The sequence below is a fragment of the Schistocerca americana genome, chromosome 2 (genome assembly GCF_021461395.2).
Source record: "Schistocerca americana isolate TAMUIC-IGC-003095 chromosome 2, iqSchAmer2.1, whole genome shotgun sequence".
NCBI classification, from domain to species: domain Eukaryota; kingdom Metazoa; phylum Arthropoda; class Insecta; order Orthoptera; family Acrididae; genus Schistocerca; species Schistocerca americana.
This window is the reverse complement of record NC_060120.1, coordinates 475,559,463-475,582,868: the sequence shown is the minus strand read 5'-3', so window position 1 is coordinate 475,582,868 and position 23,406 is coordinate 475,559,463. Positions and strand designations below refer to the sequence as shown.

The following is a 23,406-nucleotide window of genomic DNA, read 5'->3' as shown; positions in this document are numbered from 1 at the left end:
AGCTGCCAACTGTTTGACAGTAGACAAGGCGATTTACAGCTGCTTACAAATGTCAACCAATTCATTTCGTATTCAAGAAGAGCATTCAGTGTGGCTGCATTTTAGATTGTGTGAGGTATTGCAGCACAGTGAACAAACTACTTTAAGTTAAGTCCTCTGATTATCGTACAATTTCAGAGGGTTTGAAGTTGTTAATTTCCTATAAGAATTGATGCAAATACACAAAATGAGATTTATATCAAAGCAACAGAAAAACCTGTAGTAAAAACTACTAATTTCCTAAAACTTTTTGAGGTTAATTATAGTTCGTTGGTTAATTAATTTGGAGGAGGGGACCAAACAGCAAGGCCATCGTTCCCATGATCCAGGCTGGCAGAAATCAAGGGAAGAACAATACAAACAGCACAGTCCAGTGAAGGGGAAGGGATAATGTTATATCCTAGCCAGTAATGCCACCCGAGCCCGCTGCCAAAAGGTTGGCAGCATCAAAGTCCGGACGCCGTCCGCATAAGCAGCGCCAGCGAGACAGGAAATCGCCGCAAGTCTGCGCGCGCCACCGCTGGCTTCTGGGTCCTTAAGCGCTGCAGTCGCGAGTGCTAGGACAGTTCTGTATTCGCCGCTCAGTTGTATACTCGCCACCGAATTGTGTACTTGCTAGTCAGTTGTGTGTTCATCGCAGCAGAGTTGTTGTTTGTCGTCAGCCGACGCTGACCTAGCCGCTCCGACTCAAACTAGACAGAATTCTGTAGACACGGAGTTCACTACTGTTTCTGTATCTTCGTTAATAAAGATAAGTACCGACTTTTATTTAATCAGAGTGTTTGGGTTTTCATCTTTCTGTTCACTGTTCCAGCGGACCGGTCGGCCCGCTATTAAAAGTGTGGCGGTGACTTCGTAAGCCGTTTCTACAGCGAATTGTTTGTCGCTACGAACGCCGCCACAAAACCTGGCGACGAGGACTTCCGAACTCGTGTGCAGGGCTGGTTCAACTTGTTTCTGGTTATACTAATTATAGAGATAAAATTTTGGGGGCTGGTTTAATTTGTGTTCACTATGTCTGCCGAATTACAACAGTTGATCTTGTTACAGAGTCAGCAAATACAAAGTCTGGTGGAAGCAATCGCCAAACAAGCGGCTAATCCTCCAACACAAAAGGAACAAGCACAGGCAGCACCACCTTTCCGTGCTTTTGATGCATCACGAGAAGAATGGCGAGAATATTTCGCGCAGTTGCAGGCGCACATGACAGTCTACAAACTCACAGGTACTGAGCGGCAGCTTTATTTAATTTCCACTGCAGGCGTGGAAGTCTATCGACTACTTTGTAAGTTGTTCCCGGAATCCAAGCCAGAAGCTTTAGACTATGACGTTGTTGTTAACAAGCTCGCTGAGTATTTCGAGTCGCGAGTTCATGTGGCAGCACCCAGATTCAAGTTCTTCAGATTAAAGAAACTGCCACATCAATCTAATAAACAGTGGTTAACAGATTTATGGGGCCTCGCCCGTCAGTGCCGATTTAATTGTGTGTGTGGAGCTTCCTACAGTGATGTCATGTTACGAGACGCTATTACTCAAAACATTGGAGATTCTCGTATTCGTGCTGCTATCTTAAAGTTGCCTGACCCGTCATTAGAGACTGATGAACATCATTGAAGCCCAAGATACTTTTGACTATGCTGAGTGTGAGTTAGATCAGCCATGTATTTCTCAAATTGCCTGTGCTAAGCAAGTTATGTCACGCCCGCGGCCCCACCGGCAGAGTCAGACTGTAAACACTAGCTGGCCGCGTCATGTTAAACACATTCGTCAGCTGCGTGTGCAAAATGATAGAGTTAAGTCTTGCCCTAAGTGTGTTCTTGCTCATCCTCGTGAACGTTGCCCGTTGAGAAACGCGGTTTGTCACTTTTGTCAAAGGAAAGGACACATCCATACTGTTTGTTTGCGTAAACGCAAGAACAATTCTAGTGCTGCCCAGCCCGTGGATATTCATGTTCTTCAAAGCCAGCCCGCCCAGAAGGTCGCGTTTAAAGACTCTTCCACGGTTCGTGTGGGTAATAAACTTGTTCGCAATAAGCCACCCACCCAGCCCTCTGCTATGCGACCCAGGCGTAATTCAAACGCTGTAAAAAGTAATGTACAGACTGCAAGTGAAGCGGGAGTTGTTGTTCCACCCGCCCAACCCACGAGTTGTCGTAAGCAGCGAACACGCGCTAAACGCGCTGATTTTGTGTCTTCCCCCTCCACTGCACCGATCCAGAGACAGTGTAATAAACTATTTGTGAAGCTACGCATCCAGGATAAGACCTTCAATTTTCAATTAGACACTGGTGCGTCTGTGACTCTCATAAATAGTGCTACGTATGCGGCTATCGGCCGCCCTACACTTTCAGCGGCAAAACATTCTTTGGCTACTTATAGTGGAGAACAAATTCCTGTGTTAGGTGTATGTAGCGTGCCAGCCACATTCCGTGGCAATACAAAAACAGTTTCATTCACAGTGCTCCGCGCTACAGACAGTGTAAACATTTTCGGATTAGACTGTTTTGACTTGTTTGGCCTGTCTATCCAAGACAATGTGTTGCAAATTAATTCTGTTGTTGTTCCTCAAGACAGCAAAACCGATTTGTGTAAACAATACAGTGACATATTTAAAGACGAACTAGGTTGTGCTGCGAACTTTGCCGCTCATATTACGTTAAAAGATAATGCTCAGCCTCGATTTGATTTTTTCGTGCTCGTCCAGTGCCTCACGCCCTCTGGGCACTTGTAGCAGCTGAACTTCGTCGTTGGCAAAACAACGGTGTTATTCAACCCGTTTCAGCGAGCCAGTGGGCTTCTCCCTTAGTTATTATAAAGAAACCGTCTGGCAAGTTACATTTGTGTGCTGATTTTAAGTCGACAGTTAATCCTCAGACTGTCATTGATTCTTTTCCTTTGCCTAGACCGGACGAGCTGATGGATAAGTTAGGGGAAGCTCGTTTCTTCTCCAAAATTGATCTCCGTGAAGCATATTTGCAATTGCCCCTCGACGAGCAATCACAACAGTATTTTGTCATAAACACGTCGTTGGGGTTGTTCCGTTTTCTGCGTTTGCCTTTTGGTTGTGCGTCAGCTCCAGCTGTTTTTCAGCGTTTTTTGTCACAACTTCTGGCTAATGTGCCATCGTGTTGCAACTATTTAGACGATATTGTTGTGTCCGGTCGGACGCCTGCTGAACATTTCCGTAATTTGGAGTGTTTGTTTACAGTGTTGTCTCAGGCAGGCCTACGTTGCAACATCGATAAATGTTCATTTTTCCTTACGGAGCTGGAGTATCTGGGACATGTTATTAATGCTCAAGGCATTCATCCCTCCCAGTCACATTTAGCAGCTATTCGTGATTTGCCCTCCCCTCGCAATCTGCATGAATTGCAAGCAGTTCTTGGCAAATTGACATATTATATTAGGTTTATACCTAATGCATCACAGATTGCTGCACCGTTGCATCGTCTCCGCCGTAAGAATGTTCCGTTTGTGTGGTCAGCTGATTGCCAATCAGCCTTTCAGCAGCTTAAAGAGGCTTTATTGAATTATCGTTGTCTGGTCCATTACGACCCTAACAAGCCTCTGGTGTTAGCTTGTGATGCCTCTTCTTTCGGCCTCGGTGCTGTGTTGTCTCACCGAGTCGGTAACACCGAACGTCCTATTGCGTTCGCATCTAAATTGCTAAACAAAGCTCAGTGTAATTATAGCCAATTGGACAAGGAAGCGTTGGCTATTGTGTTCGGTGTCACAAAATTCCATCACTACCTCTATGGTAGACCATTCTATTTAGTAACAGATCACAAGCCCCTGACGTCACTGTTTCATCCGTCTAAACCAGTTCCTCAGCGGACAGCTCAGAGACTACAACGTTGGGCTCTTTTGTTATCACAATACCAGTATGAGATACTGTATCGCCCTACAGCTCAGCATGCAAACGCTGACGCGCTTTCTAGATTGCCGATTGCTGCGGATGATGTCTTCGATTCCTCTGACGACTCTTGCCATCAGATTGACGCCGATGAGCATCAATCCCTCCGGGATTTTCTGATTGATTATTGTCAGGTGGCACGTGAGACAGCTACGGACCCTCATCTGAGTTTACTATTACGTTTTGTTCAACGTGGTTGGCCGTCCAAGGCAAAGGACATATCGGATCCTGTGGTTCGTCGCTATTATCCGCAACGTCATCTGTTGTCTGTTTCGCACGGAGTTTTGCTGTTACGCACCGAGAATGACCAGCTTCGTGTAGTGGTTCCCCAAGTGCTCCAATCCAAGGTCCTCGATTTGTTGCATCAAGGTCATTGGGGAGTGGTCCGCACCAAGCAGCTTGCCCGCCGTCATTGTACATGGATCGGCATTGATAAGCAGATTACGCAGATGTCTACAGATTGTTCGACGTGTACCGAACACCAAGCTGCTCCGCCTCAACGCTATTTTGAGTGGGCACGCCCTGCCGGTCCCTGGCAGCGAGTACATATTGATTTCGCTGGTCCATATTGGAATTCTCGTTGGCTCATCGTGATAGATGCATTTAGTAATTTTCCGTTTGTTGTGCCCATGCAGTCTACAATGTCTGCACGAACTATACAGGCGTTGACTTCCATTTTTTGTATTGAGGGTCTTCCAGAAGTTTTAGTGTCTGTCAATGGTCCACAATTTACCTCTGCTGAATTTGAAAGTTTTTGTTCTGCCAATGGCATTCGCCATGTTCTTACTCCGCCGTTCCACCCTCAATCGAATGGTGCAGCGGAACGTTTTGTACGCACATTCAAGGATCATACGGACCGCCTTCGTGCTACGCACTCTCGTCAGCAGGCCCTCATCACGTTCCTGTCATCTTACCGGACCACGCCACGCGACGGCCCTTCGCCTGCGGAGCTTCTCCACGGCCGTCGTCATCGCACCCTCCTACGGTTGTTGCACCCCCCGGGTCGACCCGCCGCTTCTGAGCATCGCACGCGTTTTCAGCGCAACGACGCCGTTTTTTTTCAGAGTTTATCACGGTCGCCGTCGTTGGGAACGTGGTACCGTGATAAGTGTCCAGGGTCGCGGTTTTTATACTGTTCAAGGTGCTACTGGGGTGCACAGGAGGCATCAGAACCAGTTGCGATGCGCTGGCCGCCCGGATTCTGCCGCTCGTTCTTTGTCCACAGATTTGGTCCGCGGTGGGTTCCAGCTGCGCCTTCCGACTTCGCTGCCGCCCCCAGGGCAGCAGCAGCAGCCGTCGCCGCTACCACGCCGACAGCCCGTCCCGTTGATGCCTCCCGCGCAGCTTCATCCGGGAGCGCCCCAGGTGGTCGCTCCGGCGCCTGCGGTCCCTCTTCAGTCGCCACCGCCTTCGGAGCTGATGGACGTCGACCCCTCAGCCGGGCCGCCTTCCCAAGCGGTGGCTGTGCAGCCTGTCCTGCCGCCGCTTTCCTTGGGCTCCCCCAAGGAGTCTGACACCGCAGCGCCTTGTCCGGCGCCCACTCAGCAGCCGTCGACGCAGCGTCAGGAGACACTGCCTCTCTTCGTGGGTCCCGACGCCCCGTCGCGTCCAGTACCAGAAGCTGCGCCCGTGGTCACAGGTGTGCACCCTGACCTCGGTTTTCAGTCGGTGTTTCCCGAGGCCCCGCGCAGCCAATGCTGGGGTGCGGACCGGGGACTGCCTCCGACAACAATCTCCGCCCCGCTCTCGTCCGCTACGCCTGCGGCCAGACCCCTCCCCCGCCGTCGACGCTCGCCATGTCATTATTCAACGACGGTGCGGCGATTTGGGGGGGAGGAGTGTTATATCCTAGCCAGTAATGCCACCCGAGCCCGCTGCCAAAAGGTTGGCAGCATCAAAGTCCGGATGCCGTCCGCATAAGCAGCGCCAGCGAGACAGGAAATCGCCGCAAGTCTGCGCGCGCCACCGCTGGCTTCTGGGTTCTTAAGCACTGCAGTCGCGAGCGCTAGGACAGTTCTGTATGCGCCGCTCAGTTGTATACTCGCCACCGAATTGTGTACTTGCTAGTCAGTTGTGTGTTCATCGCAGCAGAGTTGTTGTTTGTCGTCAACCGACGCTGACCTAGCCGCTCCGACTCGAACTAGACAGAATTCTGTAGACACGGAGTTCACTACTGTTTCTGTATCTTCGTTAATAAAGATAAGTACCGACTTTTATTTAATCAGAGTGTTTGGGTTTTCATCTTTCTGTTCACTGTTCCAGCGGACCGGTCGGCCCGCTATTAAAAGTGTGGCGGTGACTTCGTAAGCCGTTTCTACAGCGAATTGTTTGTCGCTATGAACGCCACCACAAAAGATAATGTGCAAACAGAGAGAGAAAACAGGACATCAGTGTAGAAGGAAGAGGAGAGAGAACAGGAGAGGAGTGGTTGGAAACAGGGAGAGCAGAGGTGCAGTGGGGCACCAGCACAGCTACCAAACTGTCGTAACACCCACATTATGCCATACCATTATTAAGATACAATGGGGACAACAACAGAGGAAGAAGCTACAAGGAAAGGGGAAACAAAATAGCACAGCAGAATAAACAAAATGTAGGGGAAAGATGGGGAGAACCTGGCCGGTGTGAAGGCAGGATCAAGGCCTCAATAACCAACACCTACACTAACTGAGGATCTCAAATGCCAGAGGAAAATTCCTGAGAGTACAAACCACTTTCAAGAAGAAAACTGAGGAGAGGTGTAACCATGTGAGAGTCGTCCAATACCACTCAAGACAGGGAAGGTGTGAGGGCATATTAATTGTGTAGTGTGAAGAACCAAAACGCAGGGGCAGTCCAGCAAAATAAAGATCACCTTGATTGATGAAGGGGGGGGGGGGGGGGGGGGGGGGGGTGAGGGGTGGGAGGGGGTGGCGAGGCTTGGCTCATTGCAGCTTATAACCCCTTTGGTCAACCTAGTATGGTCAATACTAAAATGGCACAGGATGGTAGATTCCCATCAGGAGAAACAGAGAGAAGAATGGCAAGAGTCTCCTTGATAGCTTCATTAGACAGGGGGTAGCCTTCCATGAGTCAGCCCACGATTGAGCAAAAAGGGATTGACGTAAAACCTCAAACCTGTCCCCAGAGGGGTCACAGGTAACGGAGGGTAGTTCCAATGCTCCAGAATCACAAGCAACCTCTCCTAGGTATACAGGGGGAGGCAACAGCTCACGTATCAGAAGGGTGATCCCTGTGCTGTCAGAGGGCTCAGCCAGATGGGTATATAATGGCCTCACCAAACGGACTGGCTCCATGTGCTGGTGACTTAGCAGGGCAGAGGGGGCTATGGCAGGCAAGGAAGAGGCGAAGGAAGGGGGATGAGGAAGCCATGCCTAGATGCTAGGGAGGGAATTCTTTCCGAAATGTCTCACACTACAGTGAGAGAATTTAGAAGTGAAGGTCAAATCCCCAGGGGGACCAAAAATGCCAAAAAGGAAGGATGCCAGAGAAAAAGCAAGGGGAACAAATCCATAAGGAATAAAGGAAACGAGGCAGATAGCCAAGGAACACCAAGAGAGGGAAAGGAGGTGTCGGAGGGGGAGGAATGAGGACAAAGAGGGAGAGGCACAGGGAAGGAAATGCAGCCCAGGAGCAATGAATGTGCTGCAATCGCTTGGAGGCCCCTTGTGTGCCATACACAAACTCACAAAAGAACCGTGAGCCCCCTGGGGGAGAGGTTAATTATAGTTATTAGCAAACTCGAAAATAGATTTAATTTATGATAAATGTAAACATTATATACCCCTCTTTACCGGAAAGCTAGAGGTTAATTATAGTTATTAGCAAACTCGAAAATAGATTTAATTTATGATAAATGTAAACATTATATACCCCTCTTTAAGGGAAAGCTAGATGTAATATCTGCTACAGTAACTAAATTACAAATATGAATTTGCTAAAAATTAGATTATGCACAGAACAATGACAACTTCTGAAAATTCTCAAAACTACACGTTTATTTGCATTGATATACAATAAAATTCAGGAGTGGTCTATTCTTTGGCAGTAAGTGTGAATGACAAACTGATACATTTTTAAGAAAACTGCTGGCATTATTTAACTTGGAGAATTTGCTCAAATTTTCTAGCAGTTATCACAAAGCAATAATTGAAATCGGGAAGGTGTGAAGCCTCTAAATCAAAAAGGAATGTGTTTCTACTGGTGTGATGTGTGCCTGACGGGGGGATGTGCAAGAGAACTGGATGGAGAAACTAACAGGGGGGCAATAGAAATTCAGTGACTATTCTCTAGATGTGAGAAGCAACTCACCCACAGGCAGAACAGAGGCCAAGCTCATTAGCTGAACAATTGTTTCCAATATTCCTGATTCACAATATGCCAGTTAACATTTTCATCTTCTGGTAATGGTATCATTTGCAGACAACTACTATGTAATGAAACCAAGTTTATCCAGTCACTTATCCACTTTATCAGTTACATACCGTCATTGGATGTTTTGTAGGATCTTGACCCAATGGTTTGCAATCATTTATAAGATAAATCATTAAGAAGCCCACAGTTGCAGTGAACATGGCAACTATTGCTGCTTCTACGACCTTCAGTGATCTGTATGGTAAGTACCTGTAAATTTTTGCAGGTTTTGTTTTAATGAGGACATTTGGAATATAACAAATAAACACAAATAATTTTTAAAAATTGTTTTTTAAATACATTTCATATTCAAAAATTGTTATTGCAGAATGAAAATATTGATCCACTTTAGCTAGAGCTATAAAGATTATTGGAACATTACATTCCTTCATTCAGTCTTTACCATTTCCTATGCAGTTTAAATTCAGTAGAAAATATGCTGTTATATAAGCTAGAATTATGTTATCATAAATATTTGCATCATCCACTACTTCAGTGAGGGGTAGTAGTAAGAGCAGTATTCATCTGTTGGTTACCTTTACAAGGATATTGGACATATTGTGGTATTGCACTTCAAGAAAAGAGAAACAATTATTTTAATTTACCTGCACTCTTACATGTCCAGTATGAAATGAGTGAAATAGGTAGTAAGCTATAGCCTTACAATAGGAACAATATCAGTATTTGTCCAGTATTTGCCCAAGGTAATTTGGGGAAACCACATAAAACATCAGGATGACAGATGCTCCCGCAGTCAGTCTCCTTAAAACAGTTCAACCTCATTATTTATCCATAGTGTACAATATTACTTTCTTTACACAGTCTTCCAAGTAAGTTATTTCATAGACAAACAACTAAACATGCCTACTGAATTTTTAATGTACCAAGACAATCGCAAGACACACAAATAACTTTTGTTATATTGATCTGATGTAGAAAAATATGTAATCTGAAGGGTGAACTTTACAAATATAGGTAAGGGTTTGAAAATGAAAGAAAGTGTTTGAAACTAGTCACAAATAAAAATATTATATGCAACTCTGATGGAAATCCTAATTAATAAATTGCAAATATATTGAGTTGCTGCCCCTGATACTAACACAATGTTGGAATTACTTAAATTTTGCATCTGACTTTTAATAAAAGCCATTTTCAGGTCTGTAGTTTGGGGATTTATTTTCCATGTCTAATTTTACTGTTGTTTGGCATAAATGATCTACAGGTCCAAGATTTTTTTACTGTTAAGTTTATCTCTGTCTTTGTTGCTACACAGCCATTATCAATGCTGTAGTTTTAGTTACCATTGTTCCACTGTTGATCAGTGTAATTTCATGCAGGTACCCACACCATTAGTGAATATATAGCCAGTTGAGTTGCAATTCTCTTTAACAGGTGGAACAGTCAACGAGTGCACCGAAGGTGTTCGTGTTCAATACTGTTGCTAGGTCTGGTAGGGTATATAAGGGGTGTGAACAGTGTCAGATGAGTGATCACTGAAGAACACGGAGGTGCTGTGTACTCTTGTGAGATAGTGTCATCAACAGCTTACAGAGTTTGAAGTTGGCCTCTTGAAAAGGGTCTTCATTTGCCTGGTTGGTCAAATCATGCAATATCCAGAGTTGTTGGGCATTAGTAAGTAACAGTGGCCCCATGTTGGACTGCTTGGGAATGTCAGGGCAGGCATACTTGCCATCAATGTTTTGGTCGATCATGTCTGACTACTATATTGGGCAGAAAGCACACTGTAACATCTTCACATCTGCACCTGCCATCTGAAAACAACCAATGAGCTCCATGCAATATTCTGAGTCACCTCACACTAGCAGCAGTCAGACTACCGTCCTATGCATAGCCTGCCATTAACACAACACAGATGGCTGCATCTGGAACAGTGCCATGACTAGGACACACATACTGCTGAGTGGTGTTGCACTGTATTCAGCGATGAATCAGAGTTTTGCATTACCTCAGATGACCATAGCAACGAGTATGGCAATGACATAGGGAGAAATCCCCCTCTTCTAATGTTTTTGAGAGGCATAGTGGTGTTACTGCTGGCATCATGGTATGAGGAGCCATCAGATACAACTTCAGGTGGCAACTGGTAGTTACAGAGGGAGCGCTGATGGCACAATGGTAGGTTTCTATGTTACAGAGGTACTGTGTCCTCATATGTTACCCATCATACAACAATATAATGGTACCACTTATCATATGGACAGTGCCTGTCCACATATGACCCATATCTCTACAAACTGTGTATATGATACTGAGATACTTCCACAGTTAGCAATATCTGCAGATCTGTCCCGACAGAACATGTGTGAGACCAGCTCAGTGTCAACTCTGTCTCAGTGTCAGTATCTTGGATATCCAGCACCAGTTACAACAGACTTGCTTCAGGAGTGGATACAATGGATTTATGATAACCTCCCCAACTGAATCAGTGCAAGTGTTCAGGCCAGAGGTGAGGTAACATTATACTGATAAGTGGGCACATACTGGTAAGTTCTTTGTAAATTTCACTCAATTTTCCAATCACTGAAATAATGTTACATATCCTCTCAACCCCGGACGTTTTAATTTTGTTTCCTCCTTCCCTACTCAGTGCTCTATTCTTTTTGTCAGTCTGTGTTTTTTTGTATATGAACGAATCTTTCAGAGGTGAAAGATTTCCAGATGAATCCTCTATATATGCTGCAGGAGTTCTCCAGCAGATAATCTATTCCTGCAATTGTCCTTGCCGAAACCTCCACTAGACCCTTTCCCACTTCTGTAGACTTACTCTCATCTTTGTTGCTCTCCTGTCATTTTCCATATCACCAGTCCCCCGCTCAAACCATCCTGGTAATTATTATCTACCCTTCACCTACACGTCCTCACCAAGTGGCTCCTCCTTCAGGCAGAAGGGCTGAAGAGGAAGGAAGAAGGGTGAAGCAAAAGGACTGGAGAGGTCTACGAAAAGAGGTAGATGTTGATAAAGTCACCCAGAACCGCAGGTCAGGGGAGACTTACTGTACTTACCATACGGGATGAGAAGGAAAGACTGATTGTTGGGGATTCCCTGCGTTCAGAGGATACGTAAAACTATTTCAGTGATTGGAAAATACACACACACACACACACACACACACACACACACACACACAGCAGTAGCTAGAAAGCAAGTAGTGTGTGTGTGTGTGTGTGTGTGTGTGTGTGTGTGTGTGTGTGTGTGTGTGTGTGTGATGATATTTGTTAATAAGCACCATATATCAATCATCACTACGTCAGTGGTTGCCTTTCTCCCAGTTAGTTCGTAATAGATAACAAGCTCTACACAACTGATTACAGACACATTTACCTCATGCGAAAAACTGTGAGTTTGTAATTGATGTGGTTGAAGAGAGATCCCAGCAAACCACCAATAATTCCCATAACAACAAAAATCAGTAGTTCAGTCATTTCATACGAAATATTTTCAAACTTCCCAAAATTCAGAAGACCAGAATATGTCAGTTCACCTGTAACAAAGTTTACAATTAGTAACAGCACAAGAATTTTACATTTTCTGAGTCTCTGTCATATTAAGCTGTGTCAATAAGCAAAACTTCAACAATTTTGGCATAAATATGAATTTCCAGATTAGAAGAAAAAGACTGAATTATCCATTAACAATGTGGAAGGAACTATTCTCTGTCAGGAATCATTCTAACATTTGCTGTAAAATATTTATGCAAATCACAAAAAATCTAAATCTTGACTGCTATATTTTTACCTCCCTCCTCTCATACAAATTACAGTTACTTATTTACTTAGAATGAAACTATTCTCTGAATGAAACTACAATATGCCCCATAAGACACACACACGTACAAAAAAGTGATAGAGGTAAGCAGTCGAGGAATCGGGACTGTCAACAGCAATGGAGCCCTACATATTTGTGATGCTTACTGTTTGGATGGAGTAAAAACATTGTAGAGCTGCATGTGTAATACCTTTGAAGGGGACTAATATTTTCAACTTTTTTCTCATTTCTTTGAATGGTGGAGATGTAGTGATGGTGACAGGCATGAGCAGATATGTCCAAGAGCTGAGAGACTCCTTTCACTTACTCCTGCCAGTCAAGTCCTACAGAAGAGGACCCACCTTTGTTGGGAGGATAATGATAGAGTAAAGAACCATTGATTTAGCAATGGGTAATTGGATAATTGTTCAAGGCATTTGAAAATTGTGCTGGAGCTACAAAATTCCTGAATGCCCAATAAGGCAATGGCAAACCACCTCCACTAGCACCTCGCCTAGACGGCGGTGCGCGTTTCCAGCATCATCTCCTACACTCCTCGGAGTATGAGACATCATCATCATCATCATCATCATCATCTTTATGTGTGTGTGTGTGTGTGTGTGTGGGGGGGGGGGGGGGGGGGGGGGTTATATGTCAAGTTTGGTTTATGCTTGAAAATGTGTGCACGGTTCAATGTGATTCTTAATATTAGTATACTACAGTGCAATCTCAGATTCTGTCACAGTAATATAACAGTTCCTTATAAATGACAGATCTGACAGACACTGAAGGTATCTAAGGACGAAGAGGGTTCACTTACTGGATAAGCCTTTTCACTTCTAAAAAGGTGCAGTTGACAAAACAAAACTGTTCGGCACATCTAAATATGCTCGGGTCCTTCAGCTGTGTACAGCTTGCACCAGTGGGAATGCAATGCACACTGGCAACAGCAGCAGCATTTCACAGTATTTGTTCCCTTCTTACTGCAATGATTTGGCTTATAGACTTTTTTTTATTTTCTGTACTGTAATATAATTACCACATTTTTATACCTACACCATCACACTGTAAACTGTTTGAAATGCCAAGACATTTCTGCCTTGAATATACAAATAAGAGCAGAGCTTTACAGTTATGTTGTGGTCGGGTGCCAGTGTTTGAAGATCTGGATTTCCTTGGACACAATTAAGGTTTGTGTCATCTCAATACCATTTTATTTTTTACACTGCACTGTTGATCAGCTGCAAGAATAACATGAAGATAGCCAAGGTATGCCAAAATGTATGTTTCATCATACAAAGGTCCCAAGAGAGAGCGTCCTGGCACTTGTCCAGCATAATGGTTTCAGTGCACTGTCCCAGTGAAATGATCAAGTTCCAGCAGGACCACTCACCGGTTCACACAAGTCTAATCATTCAGCAACAGTAATCAACAGTCTGACATTTACCTGATCAAGTGTCAGACTTTATCCCATTGAAAATCTGTGGACCAAAATGAAGTGTCCCTTGAGCTTATAGTGGCCCTGGTCCTATTGTTTGATACATGGGAGGGTCTCACAAATGATGAAGCACATTTTCAGAGGCTGACCTCCTCCACGTCTCATTGGATGAGGCAGGTAACTGATGCTAGTGGTGCATAGACCTCATAATAGTCTCATCCATGATGTGAAACTTTCATCTCACTAATCCATTTTACGTTACAACATTTGGTAATACTGTACGTTTGTTAATTGTAAATCTTCATATCATCACTGTACTTAACAATTTTATTTATTAAATTCATGCTACTTAACATGTGCAAATCTGAAAAAAATCATAAACAAATAATTTTGAATTGAAATAGGAATGGTGTCTTAATAGGCGATAGTAAGAGGAAACACTTGATATCAACCAAAATCACACAGGTAAACCCCAAAATAAGATTATTCATTTCCTTACTACCTCTCCAACATTTCCCATATTCATTGTGCAAAATAAATGCAGTCAGAGCACACAAAAGATGGAGAGAGAGAGAGAGAGAGAGAGAGAGAGAGAGAGAGAGAGAGAGAGAGAGAGAGAGAGAGAGGGAGAGGGAGAAGGGGGGGAAGGGGGGGAGGTTCAAATTCTTCAAGAATAGCATTCTGTGCACTCTATTTTTCTATGTTAGTCTTCACGTAAACGACCCCTGTAGAATATGTATCCATTATCATCATCTTCTTCTTCTTCTTCTTCTTCTTCTTCTTCTTCTTCTTCTTCTTCAGACTGCACATCTGAAGCTCTGTCCTCAATTAAATTTGTATAACTGGAAGAGTGTTCTTATGTCTTGTCTTTTTCAAGAACAAAACTTCCGCTTCTGTTTCCTTTGATTCTGCTGCAGTTTTCTCCTCTTTCAATTGCTTCAAATGTTCCCTGTATGGAGACAATGTTACCTACTTAACAGATTCAAAACATGCTGATTTTACTAGATCTAGTGGCTTTTGATGTGGCTTGCTGATTTTGACAGCTGGTCATATACCATCAGGGCTTACATTTACTGCATTGTTTGCATCTTGCATGTCAAACTCCTGGTGTATTGCAAATTCATTGAATCTAAGTAAATGCCTGTTAAATAGGAAGTCATTTCCTGGAGGCCACTTATAACATTTTGCACTGTTATTGCTCTCAAATAGGCACTCTAAATAACCTCATAATAAAAAATGAGGTTGATACTTGACCTGGATTATTTGCCGACCTGGTTTATTTGCCCACCAGGTTTCCATTTCTTTGAGATAATGTGTTTTAAATGTCTCATGAACTCCACACAAAAGGCTGTATTTTATGCATGGGATGGGTCGATAAAGATGTGATGTGTGGACAGGGGTATATCTTGCTTTCTGTGTTGCACAAATGTAATATCATGCTCATCAAGTGTTAGCACAACAAGATCACCACCAGATGGCTTCACAAAATTGTCAAACCACTTAGTAAAAATATGAGCCTGAATCCAGCAGTTAGTGTGGAAATATGAAATGACCCCCTCCCTCCAATATGAGATACAGTGTCCCAAAGTTCAGAATTGTCACTTATTAGGATACCCATGGTTGTCGCAAAACAGGAACAAACCATCTTACTCTAAAATACTAACCAACCTCATAGTTACGCGGTTCAGAGGAGAGAGAGAGAGAGAGAGAGAGAGAGAGAGAGAGAGAGAGAGAGAGAGAGAGAGAGAGAGAGAGGGCAGGGGGGGGGGGGGGGGGGGAGAGAGATCACATGAAAATCAACATTAAAGCCCTACAAGCACATACACTCCAAAAACTTTAAATTCAACACTTTTAAATGAATCAAGGATTCTGGACCTAATCCAGCACTGTAATGGTCTTATTGTTGCTGCTCTATGGCTTAGACAATGCGAGAACAAAGTTCTTAGACTTGCCAACAGAACTGAGCATTTACTTTAGTCAGAGTCTAGCTTTCTCATATTAGCAAACTCTCTTGTAATACCCAAAATCATTTTCAGTAATGATAGTGTCCTTTGGGTAAGTTAAAAACAATGTCAAATCAGAACATAAATATTCATTTTCTCAAATTAATTTTTAATTGCAGTGAAACAAGAGTACTGCATCACATCATATGGTATCTGTAGTTTCATAACCAGGGATGAACGACATAAATGAGTTGTCTTTCCCCCCCGAGAGCTACAGAGAAACAAGCAATAAACCATATTCTACACTTGTCCTGTCAAGTGTAAGGTCATTCAGTTTCATACCCGCTTATCTCTTTCTGATCATTATACACATCTGACCAGTGGGGTTTCAGATGCCTGAGACTGCAGTTGTGTGTGTGAGTTGCAGTTGTGTGTGTGAGTTGCATTTGTGTGAGTGAGTTGCATTTGTGTGGGTAAGTGAGTGAGTGTGTGCGCACGCATATGTGTGTTTATTGTTGACGAAGGCCATTGGCCGAAAGCTTTAAGTGTGAATTTCTCTTCATTGTGCCTATCTGCAACTCAGCATCTCTGCTATATGGTGAGTAGCAACTTCCCTTTTCATAATATTGTTACATTCTATCCTGGATTTTTGATTGTTTGATTTTCATCTTGAACCTTGTTATACTGATATTAAATGTAAATAAGGTACTACTGCTTAAAGATTTGCAGGGGGGAGGGGATTGGGGTGAAAGAGCAGTAGTAATACCAAATATCGTAGAGGTTTCTTTGAAGCTACTTTCTTCCTGATTTTAATGATCACTTTAAACCCCCTTTACAATGAAGAGGACAATAGCATATATGCAACAGCAAATGAGAATTCTCTCTGGTGTAAAGCTAGATGCTCATGAGTGAATAACATTCATTATATTCGGTTCGTATTTGCTTGTGTTTGCTCATGCTCTGCTGGTTGTCTGTCTTTCAGTAAACCAATCAAACACTGAAAAAGTTTGACTCTTCTCCACTTCAGTGCTAGTAGTAGAGAAAGCTTTAGTCTGCTATCTTGCCTACTTTCGTTGTCATTGTCATCAAGTTGTGTGATGATGGATGGTCCAAAGAGAATTTAATGTAGCTGAAGAAAAAAATAGATACGATTGTGCTTCTAGGATCCAAGAGATCCATAGCACAAATGCTGAAGGAAAATAAATATGACTGGCAGAAAATGGTTGAAGCACTCAAAGGTCCTATTGGTGACACGAGAAAGACGAATTCATTTTATGCTTGCATAAGGTGGGAAAAGAGTGAATAAGCACGGGCTTTGTAATTCCTTTTATTAAAAAAGAAAAAGCACAACTGATTTCCCCTAAAGTAAACAGCGCATATATGTGATGTCCTGTTCTTTTGGACATGTCATAAAGGGCAGCCACCATTTTCATCCAGTAGTCATTAGGAATTAAGACACACAGGAATTACAGATATTGGCTGCAAGTGAGCATTGATTGAAACCATTGGGGAAAGGTGAAAATCTGTGCTGGACTGGGATTCGAACCCCAGAATCGTGCTTACTAGGCTGATGCCCTGACCACTGAGTGATCCAGATACAGTGGTCATTGCTACTGCATGGACTACCCTAGCACACCTCTAGTCAGATGCAAATTCCCAACTTATCCATTCTCTACTAATACAGAGAATGAATATATAAGGTGAGACGAACAATGATCTCTTCAGTGCAGATGCACAACAGGCTAGAACTGTTACAGGAATGCGCAAAATGCCATGAGTAATGAGGATAATGGGTAAACGGCATTACATTAGTGGTGTGTGAATAGGTTGAGAACTTTTGTCTGACAGGAGGCGTGCTAGGATAATCCTTGCAGTTGCAATGACCACTGTGTTGGGGTGGCTAAATGGTCAGAATATCTGCTTAGTAAGCAGCAGGCCCAGGTTCGAATACCAGTCCAACACAAATTTTCAACTTCCCCATTGATTTCAACCAATGCCCTCTCACAGCCAATGTCAGTAATTCCTTTGTCTTCGTGCATATATGTACCTATTACGCTGATAAAAATTAAAACTATACAAAAGACCTGACCATTCTTGTTGCCTGCATTGACAGCATCTGTAATGACATAGCTGATACACCACGGTTATGTTAGAGATTTCTGATGATAAATAAAAATGATTTACCTGAGAGTACATTAGTTGTCCTCTAAGAAATTAAATGGCAGATTTTATCAATAGTGCAAGTTACAGGTAGTATGTGTAGTTCATATATCAGCCATATTTTACTAGCATTATCTTCCTTCTGCATACTTCAATAATATTCTGGAAGTGCTTTGGATATGTCACTGCAGACATCATAAACTATCTGTTATATAGCAACTATTTAAAATTAAACAATCACCAACATAAATGCCACCAGTTACTAAAAGCCAGAGTGTAAATGCTGGTCTTTTTTCAGGTTATGTTGGTTGTCAGTAATTAATGTTGGGCTTTTAAATTCCCTCCTCAGTTGTCATGAGAAGGCAGTGAAAAGCATCAGCCTACATATTTGGAAAGTTTTGGACTAATGCTAAGGAACATTGTAGCCACAATTCAGTGTCAAATGCACAACCTCCATGCATTTCACATTTATTACAGATTGAAGCAGCTAAATTCTTTCTTTCCTATGTTGTTTTGCTTACTATGTCAAAAACAGTGTCTCACTTTGCAAAATAATCCTCTCTGAATCTCAGAGCTTTGTATCGTTGCTCTAAGGATATAGTGTTGCATCCCATGTGCCGATCATTAGCACCAAACAACAATAAAGTAGCATTCATAGGCTGCGTTTGTTACCTGTTGTTCTCTTTCATTCCCTCAAGTGTAACCGCTAGCTCACAGATACAAGTAAATGGTAGTGAACACGTAAATTGTCTGCAAATGTGCATTCGCTTGTGTTTGCTTACATTTGTTGCTTTGTAAAAGGGGGCTGAACACTTGTTTTAGGAGCTATTACATAATGACACCATACACTGAGTATTCATGGACTTACTCTGAAAATAACTTAATTATTCATCTAAAAACACAGATGATGTGACTTACCGAACGAAAGTGCTGGCAGGTCGATAGACACACAAACAGACAGAAACATACACATGAAATTCAAGCTTTCGCAACAAACTGTTGCCTCATCAGGAAAGAGGGAAGGAGAGGGAAAGACGAAAGGGTGTAGAGGGTAAGGAGTCATTCCAATCCCGGGAGCGAAAAGACTTACCTTAGGGGGAAAGAAGGGGTATACACTCGCGCGCGCGCGCGCACACACACACACACACACACACACACACACACACACACACACACACACACACACACACACACACACACACAGACACAAGCAGACATTTGTAAAGGCAAAGAGTTTGGGCAGAGACGTCAGTCGAGGTGGAAGCACAGAGGCAAAGATGTCGTTGAAAGACAGGTGAGGTATGAGCGGCGGCAAATTGAAATTAGTGGAGATTGAGGCCTGGCGGGTAATGAGAAGAGAGGATATAATGAAGGCCAAGTTCCCATCTCCGGAGTTCTGACAGGTTGGTGTTAGTGGGAAGTATCCAGATAACCCGGACGGTGTAACACTGTGCCAAGATGTGCTGGCCGTGCACCACGGCATGTTTAGCCACAGGGTGATCCTCATTACCAACAAACACTGTCTGCCTGTGCCAATTCATGCGAATGGACAGTTTGTTGCTGGTCATTCCCACATAGAATGCATCACAGTGTAGGCAGGTCAGTTGGTAAATCACGTGGGTGCTTTCACACGTAGCTCTGCCTTTGATCGTGTACACCTTCTGGGTTACAGGACTGGAGTAGGTGGTGGTGGGAGGGTGCATGGGACAGGTTTTACACCGGGGGCGGTCACAAGGGTAGGAGCCAGAGGGTAGGGAAGGTGGTTTGGGGATTTCATAGGGATGAACTAAGAAGTTACGAAGGTTAGGTGGACGGCGGAAAGACACCTGTGATGGAGTGGGGAGGATTTCATGAAGGATGGATCTCATTTCAGGGCAGGATTTGAGGAAGTTGTATCCCTGCTGGAGAGCCACATTCAGAGTCTGATCCAGTCCCGGAAAGTATACTGTCACAAGTGGGGCACTTTTGTGGTTCTTCTGTGGGAGGTTCTGGGTTTGAGGAGATGAGGAAGTGGCTCTTGTTATTTGCTTCTGTACCAGGTCGGGAGGGTAGTTACGGGATGCGAAAGCTGTTTTCAGGTTGTTGGTGTAATGGTTCAGGGATTCTGGACTGGAGCAGATTCGTTTGCCACGAAGACCTAGGTTGTAGGGAATGGACCGTTTGATGTGGAATGGGTGGCAGCTGTCATAATGGAGGTACTGTTGCTTGTTGGTGGGTTTGATGTGGACGGACATGTGAAGCTGGCCATTGGACAGATGGAGTTCAACGTCAAGAAAAGTGGCATGGGATTTGGATTAGGACCAGGTGAATCTGATGGAACCAAAGGAGTTGAGGTTGGAGAGGAAATTCTGGAGTTGTTCTTCACTGTGAGATGTCATCTATAAACCTGTACCAAACTTTGGGTTGGCAGGCCTGGGTAACCAAGAAGGCTTCCCCTAAGCGACCCACGAATAGGTTGGCGTACGAGGGGGCCATCCTGGTACCCATGGCTGTTCCCTTTAATTGTTGGTATGTCTGGCCTTCAAAAGTGAAGAAGTTGTGGGTCAGGATGAAGCTGGCTAGGGTAATGAGGAAAGGGGTTTTAGGTAGGGTGGCAGGTGATCGGCGTGAAAGGAAGTGCTCCATCGCAGTGAGGCCCTGTACGTGCGGAATATTTGTGTATAAGGAAGTGGCATCAATGGTTACAAGGATGGTTTCCGGGGGGTAACAGACTGGGTAGGGATTCCATGCGTTCGAGAAAGTGGTTGGTGTCTTTGATGAAGGATGGGAGACTGGATGTAATGGGTTGAAGGTGTTGATCTACGTAGGCAGAGATACGTTCTGTGGGGGCTTGGTAGCCAGCTACAATGGGACGGCCGGGATGATTGGGTTTGTGAATTTTAGGAAGAAGGTAGGGGTGCGGGGTGTTGGTGGGGTCAGGAGGTTGATGGAGTCAGGTGAAAGGTTTTGTAGGGGGCCTAAGGTTCTGAGGATTCCTTGAAGCTCCGCCTGGACATCAGGAATGGGATTACCTTGGCAAACTTTGTATGTAGTGTTGTCTGAAAGCTGACGCAGTCCCTCAGCCACATACTCCCGACGATCAAGTACCACGGTTGTGGAACCCTTGTCCGCCGGAAGAATGACAATGGATCGGTCAGCCTTCAGATCACAGATAGCCTGGGCTTCAGCAGTGGTGACGTTGGGAGTAGGATTAAGGTTTTTTAAGAAGGATTGAGAGGCAAGGCTGGAAGTCAGAAATTCCTGGAAAGTTTGGAGAGGGTGATTTTGAGGAAGAGGAGGTGGGTCCCGCTGTGACAGAGGACGGAACTGTTCTAGACAGGGTTCAATCTGGATAGTGTCTTGGGGAGTTGGACCATTAGGAGTAGGATTAGGATCATTTTTCTTCGCGGCAAAGTGATATTTCCAGCAGAGAGTACGGGTGTAGGACAGTAAATCTTTGACAAGGGCTGTTTGGTTGAATCTGGGAGTGGGGCTGAAGGTGAGGCCTTTGGATAGGACAGAGGTTTCGGATTGGGAAAGAGGTTTGGAGGAAAGGTTAACTACTGAATTAGGGTGTTGTGGTTCCAGATTGTGTTGATTGGAATTTTGAGGTTTTGGGGGAAGTGGAACTGGAAGTGGGAGATTGAGTAGATGGGAGAGACTGGGTGGGTGTGCAATGAGGAGGAGGTTGAGGTTTGCTGGAAAGGTTGCGAAGGGTGAGTGAGTTGCCTTTCCGGAGGTGGGAAACCAGGAGATTGGATAGTTTTTTGAGGTGGAGGGTGGCATGCTGTTCTAATTTGCGAATGGCCTGTAGGAGGATGCTCTGAACAGCCGGTGTGGATGTGGGAGAGAAAAGATTGAGGACTTTTAATAAGGACAGGAGTTGACGGGTGTGTTCATTGGCTGAGTTGATGTGTAGGTGAAGGATTAGGTGGGTGAGGGCAATGGATTGTTCAGTTTGGAACTGGTATAGGGACTGATGGAAAGAAGGATTACAACCAGAGATGGGAACTTTAAGTGTGAGGCCTTTGGGGGTAATGCCAAATGTCAGACAAGCCTGAGAAAATTTGGTACAGATTTATTGATGACATCTCCATGATCTGGACTCACAGTGAAGAAGAACTCCAGAATTTCCTCTCCAACCTCAACTCCTTTGGTTCCATCAGATTCACCTGGTCCTACTCCAAATCCCATGCCACTTTCCTTGACGTTGACCTCCACCTGTCCAATGGCCAGCTTCACATGTCCGTCCACATCAAACCCACCAACAAGCAACAGTACCTCCATTATGACAGCTGCCACCCATTCCACATCAAACGGTCCCTTCCCTACAACCTAGGTCTTCGTGGCAAACGAATCTGCTCCAGTCCGGAATCCCTGAACCATTACGCCAACAACCTGAAAACAGCTTTCGCATCCCGTAGCTACCCTCCCGACCTGGTACAGAAGCAAATAACAAGAGCCGCTTCCTCATCTCCTCAAACCCAGAACCTCCCACAGAAGAACCACAAAAGTGCCCCACTTGTGACAGGATACTTTCCGGGACTGGATCAGACTCTGAATGTGGCTCTCCAGCAGGGATACAACTTCCTCAAATCCTGCCCTGAAATGAGATCCATCCTTCATGAAATCCTCCCCATTCCACCAAGAGTGTCTTTCCGCCGTCCACCTAACCTTCGTAACCTCTTGGTTCATCCCTATGAAATCCCCAAACCACCTTCCCTACCCTCTGGCTCCTACCCTTGTAACTGCCCCTGGTGTAAAACCTGTCCCATGCACCCTCCCACCACCACCTACTCCAGTCCTGTAACCTGGAAGGTGTACACAATCAAAGGCAGAGCCACGTGTGAAAGCACCCACGTGATTTACCAACTGACCTGCCTACACTGTGACGCATTCTATGTGGGAATGACCAGCAACAAACTGTCCATTCGCAAGAATGGACACAGGCAGACAGTGTTTGTTGGTAATGAGGATCACCCTGTGGCTAAACATGCCTTGGTGCACGGCCAGCACATCTTGGCACAGTGTTACACCGTCCGGGTTATCTGGATACTTCCCACTAACACCAACCTGTCAGAACTCCGGAGATGGGAACTTGCCCTTCAGTATATCCTCTCTTCTCGTTACCCGCCAGGCCTCAATCTCCGCTAATTTCAATTTGCCGCCGCTCATACCTCACCTGTCTTTCAACAACATCTTTGCCTCTGTACTTCCGCCTTGACTGACATCTCTGCCCAAACTCTTTGCCTTTACAAATGTCTGCTTGTGTCTGTGCATGTGCGGATGGATGTGTGTGTGTGTGTGTGTGTGTGTGTGTGTGTGTGTGTGTGTGTGTGTGCGCGCGCGCGCGAGTGTATACCCCTTCTTTCCCCCTAAGGTAAGTCTTTCCGCTCCCGGGATTGGAATGACTCCTTACCCTCTACATCCTTTCGTCTTTCCCTCTCCTTCCCCCTTTCCTGATGAGGCAACAGTTTGTTGCGAAAGCTTGAATTTCATGTGTATGTTTCTGTTTGTTTGTGTGTCTATCGACCTGCCAGCACTTTCGTTCGGTAAGTCACATCATCTGTGACTTTAGATATAATTCTCCTATGTGGAATGTTTCCCTCTATTATATTCACATCATTAATTATTCATCTCTAGTTCTATTACTGCAATCTGGTGCTCACTATTAATGTCAAACTAATGGGTGTATTTAACAACATTCATCAGTTTATTAGACAGTTAAGTACTGATATGCCTTAACTTGAAGTGA

General features: G+C 44.4%; 1 protein-coding gene across 1 annotated transcript in view; it reads right to left on the bottom strand.

Moving 5' to 3' along the window:
• LOC124595397 (H(+)/Cl(-) exchange transporter 7) overlaps positions 1-23,406 on the bottom strand; it is a 186,752-nt gene that overhangs the window by 64,500 nt on the left and 98,846 nt on the right. Inside the window, exons 8-9 of the mRNA XM_047134124.1 lie at positions 11,709-11,868; positions 8,437-8,575 (exon numbers count right to left, since the gene is read on the bottom strand). Of these exons, the coding sequence (XP_046990080.1) occupies positions 8,437-8,575; positions 11,709-11,868 (299 nt within the window). The remainder of the gene's footprint in view (positions 1-8,436; positions 8,576-11,708; positions 11,869-23,406) is intronic.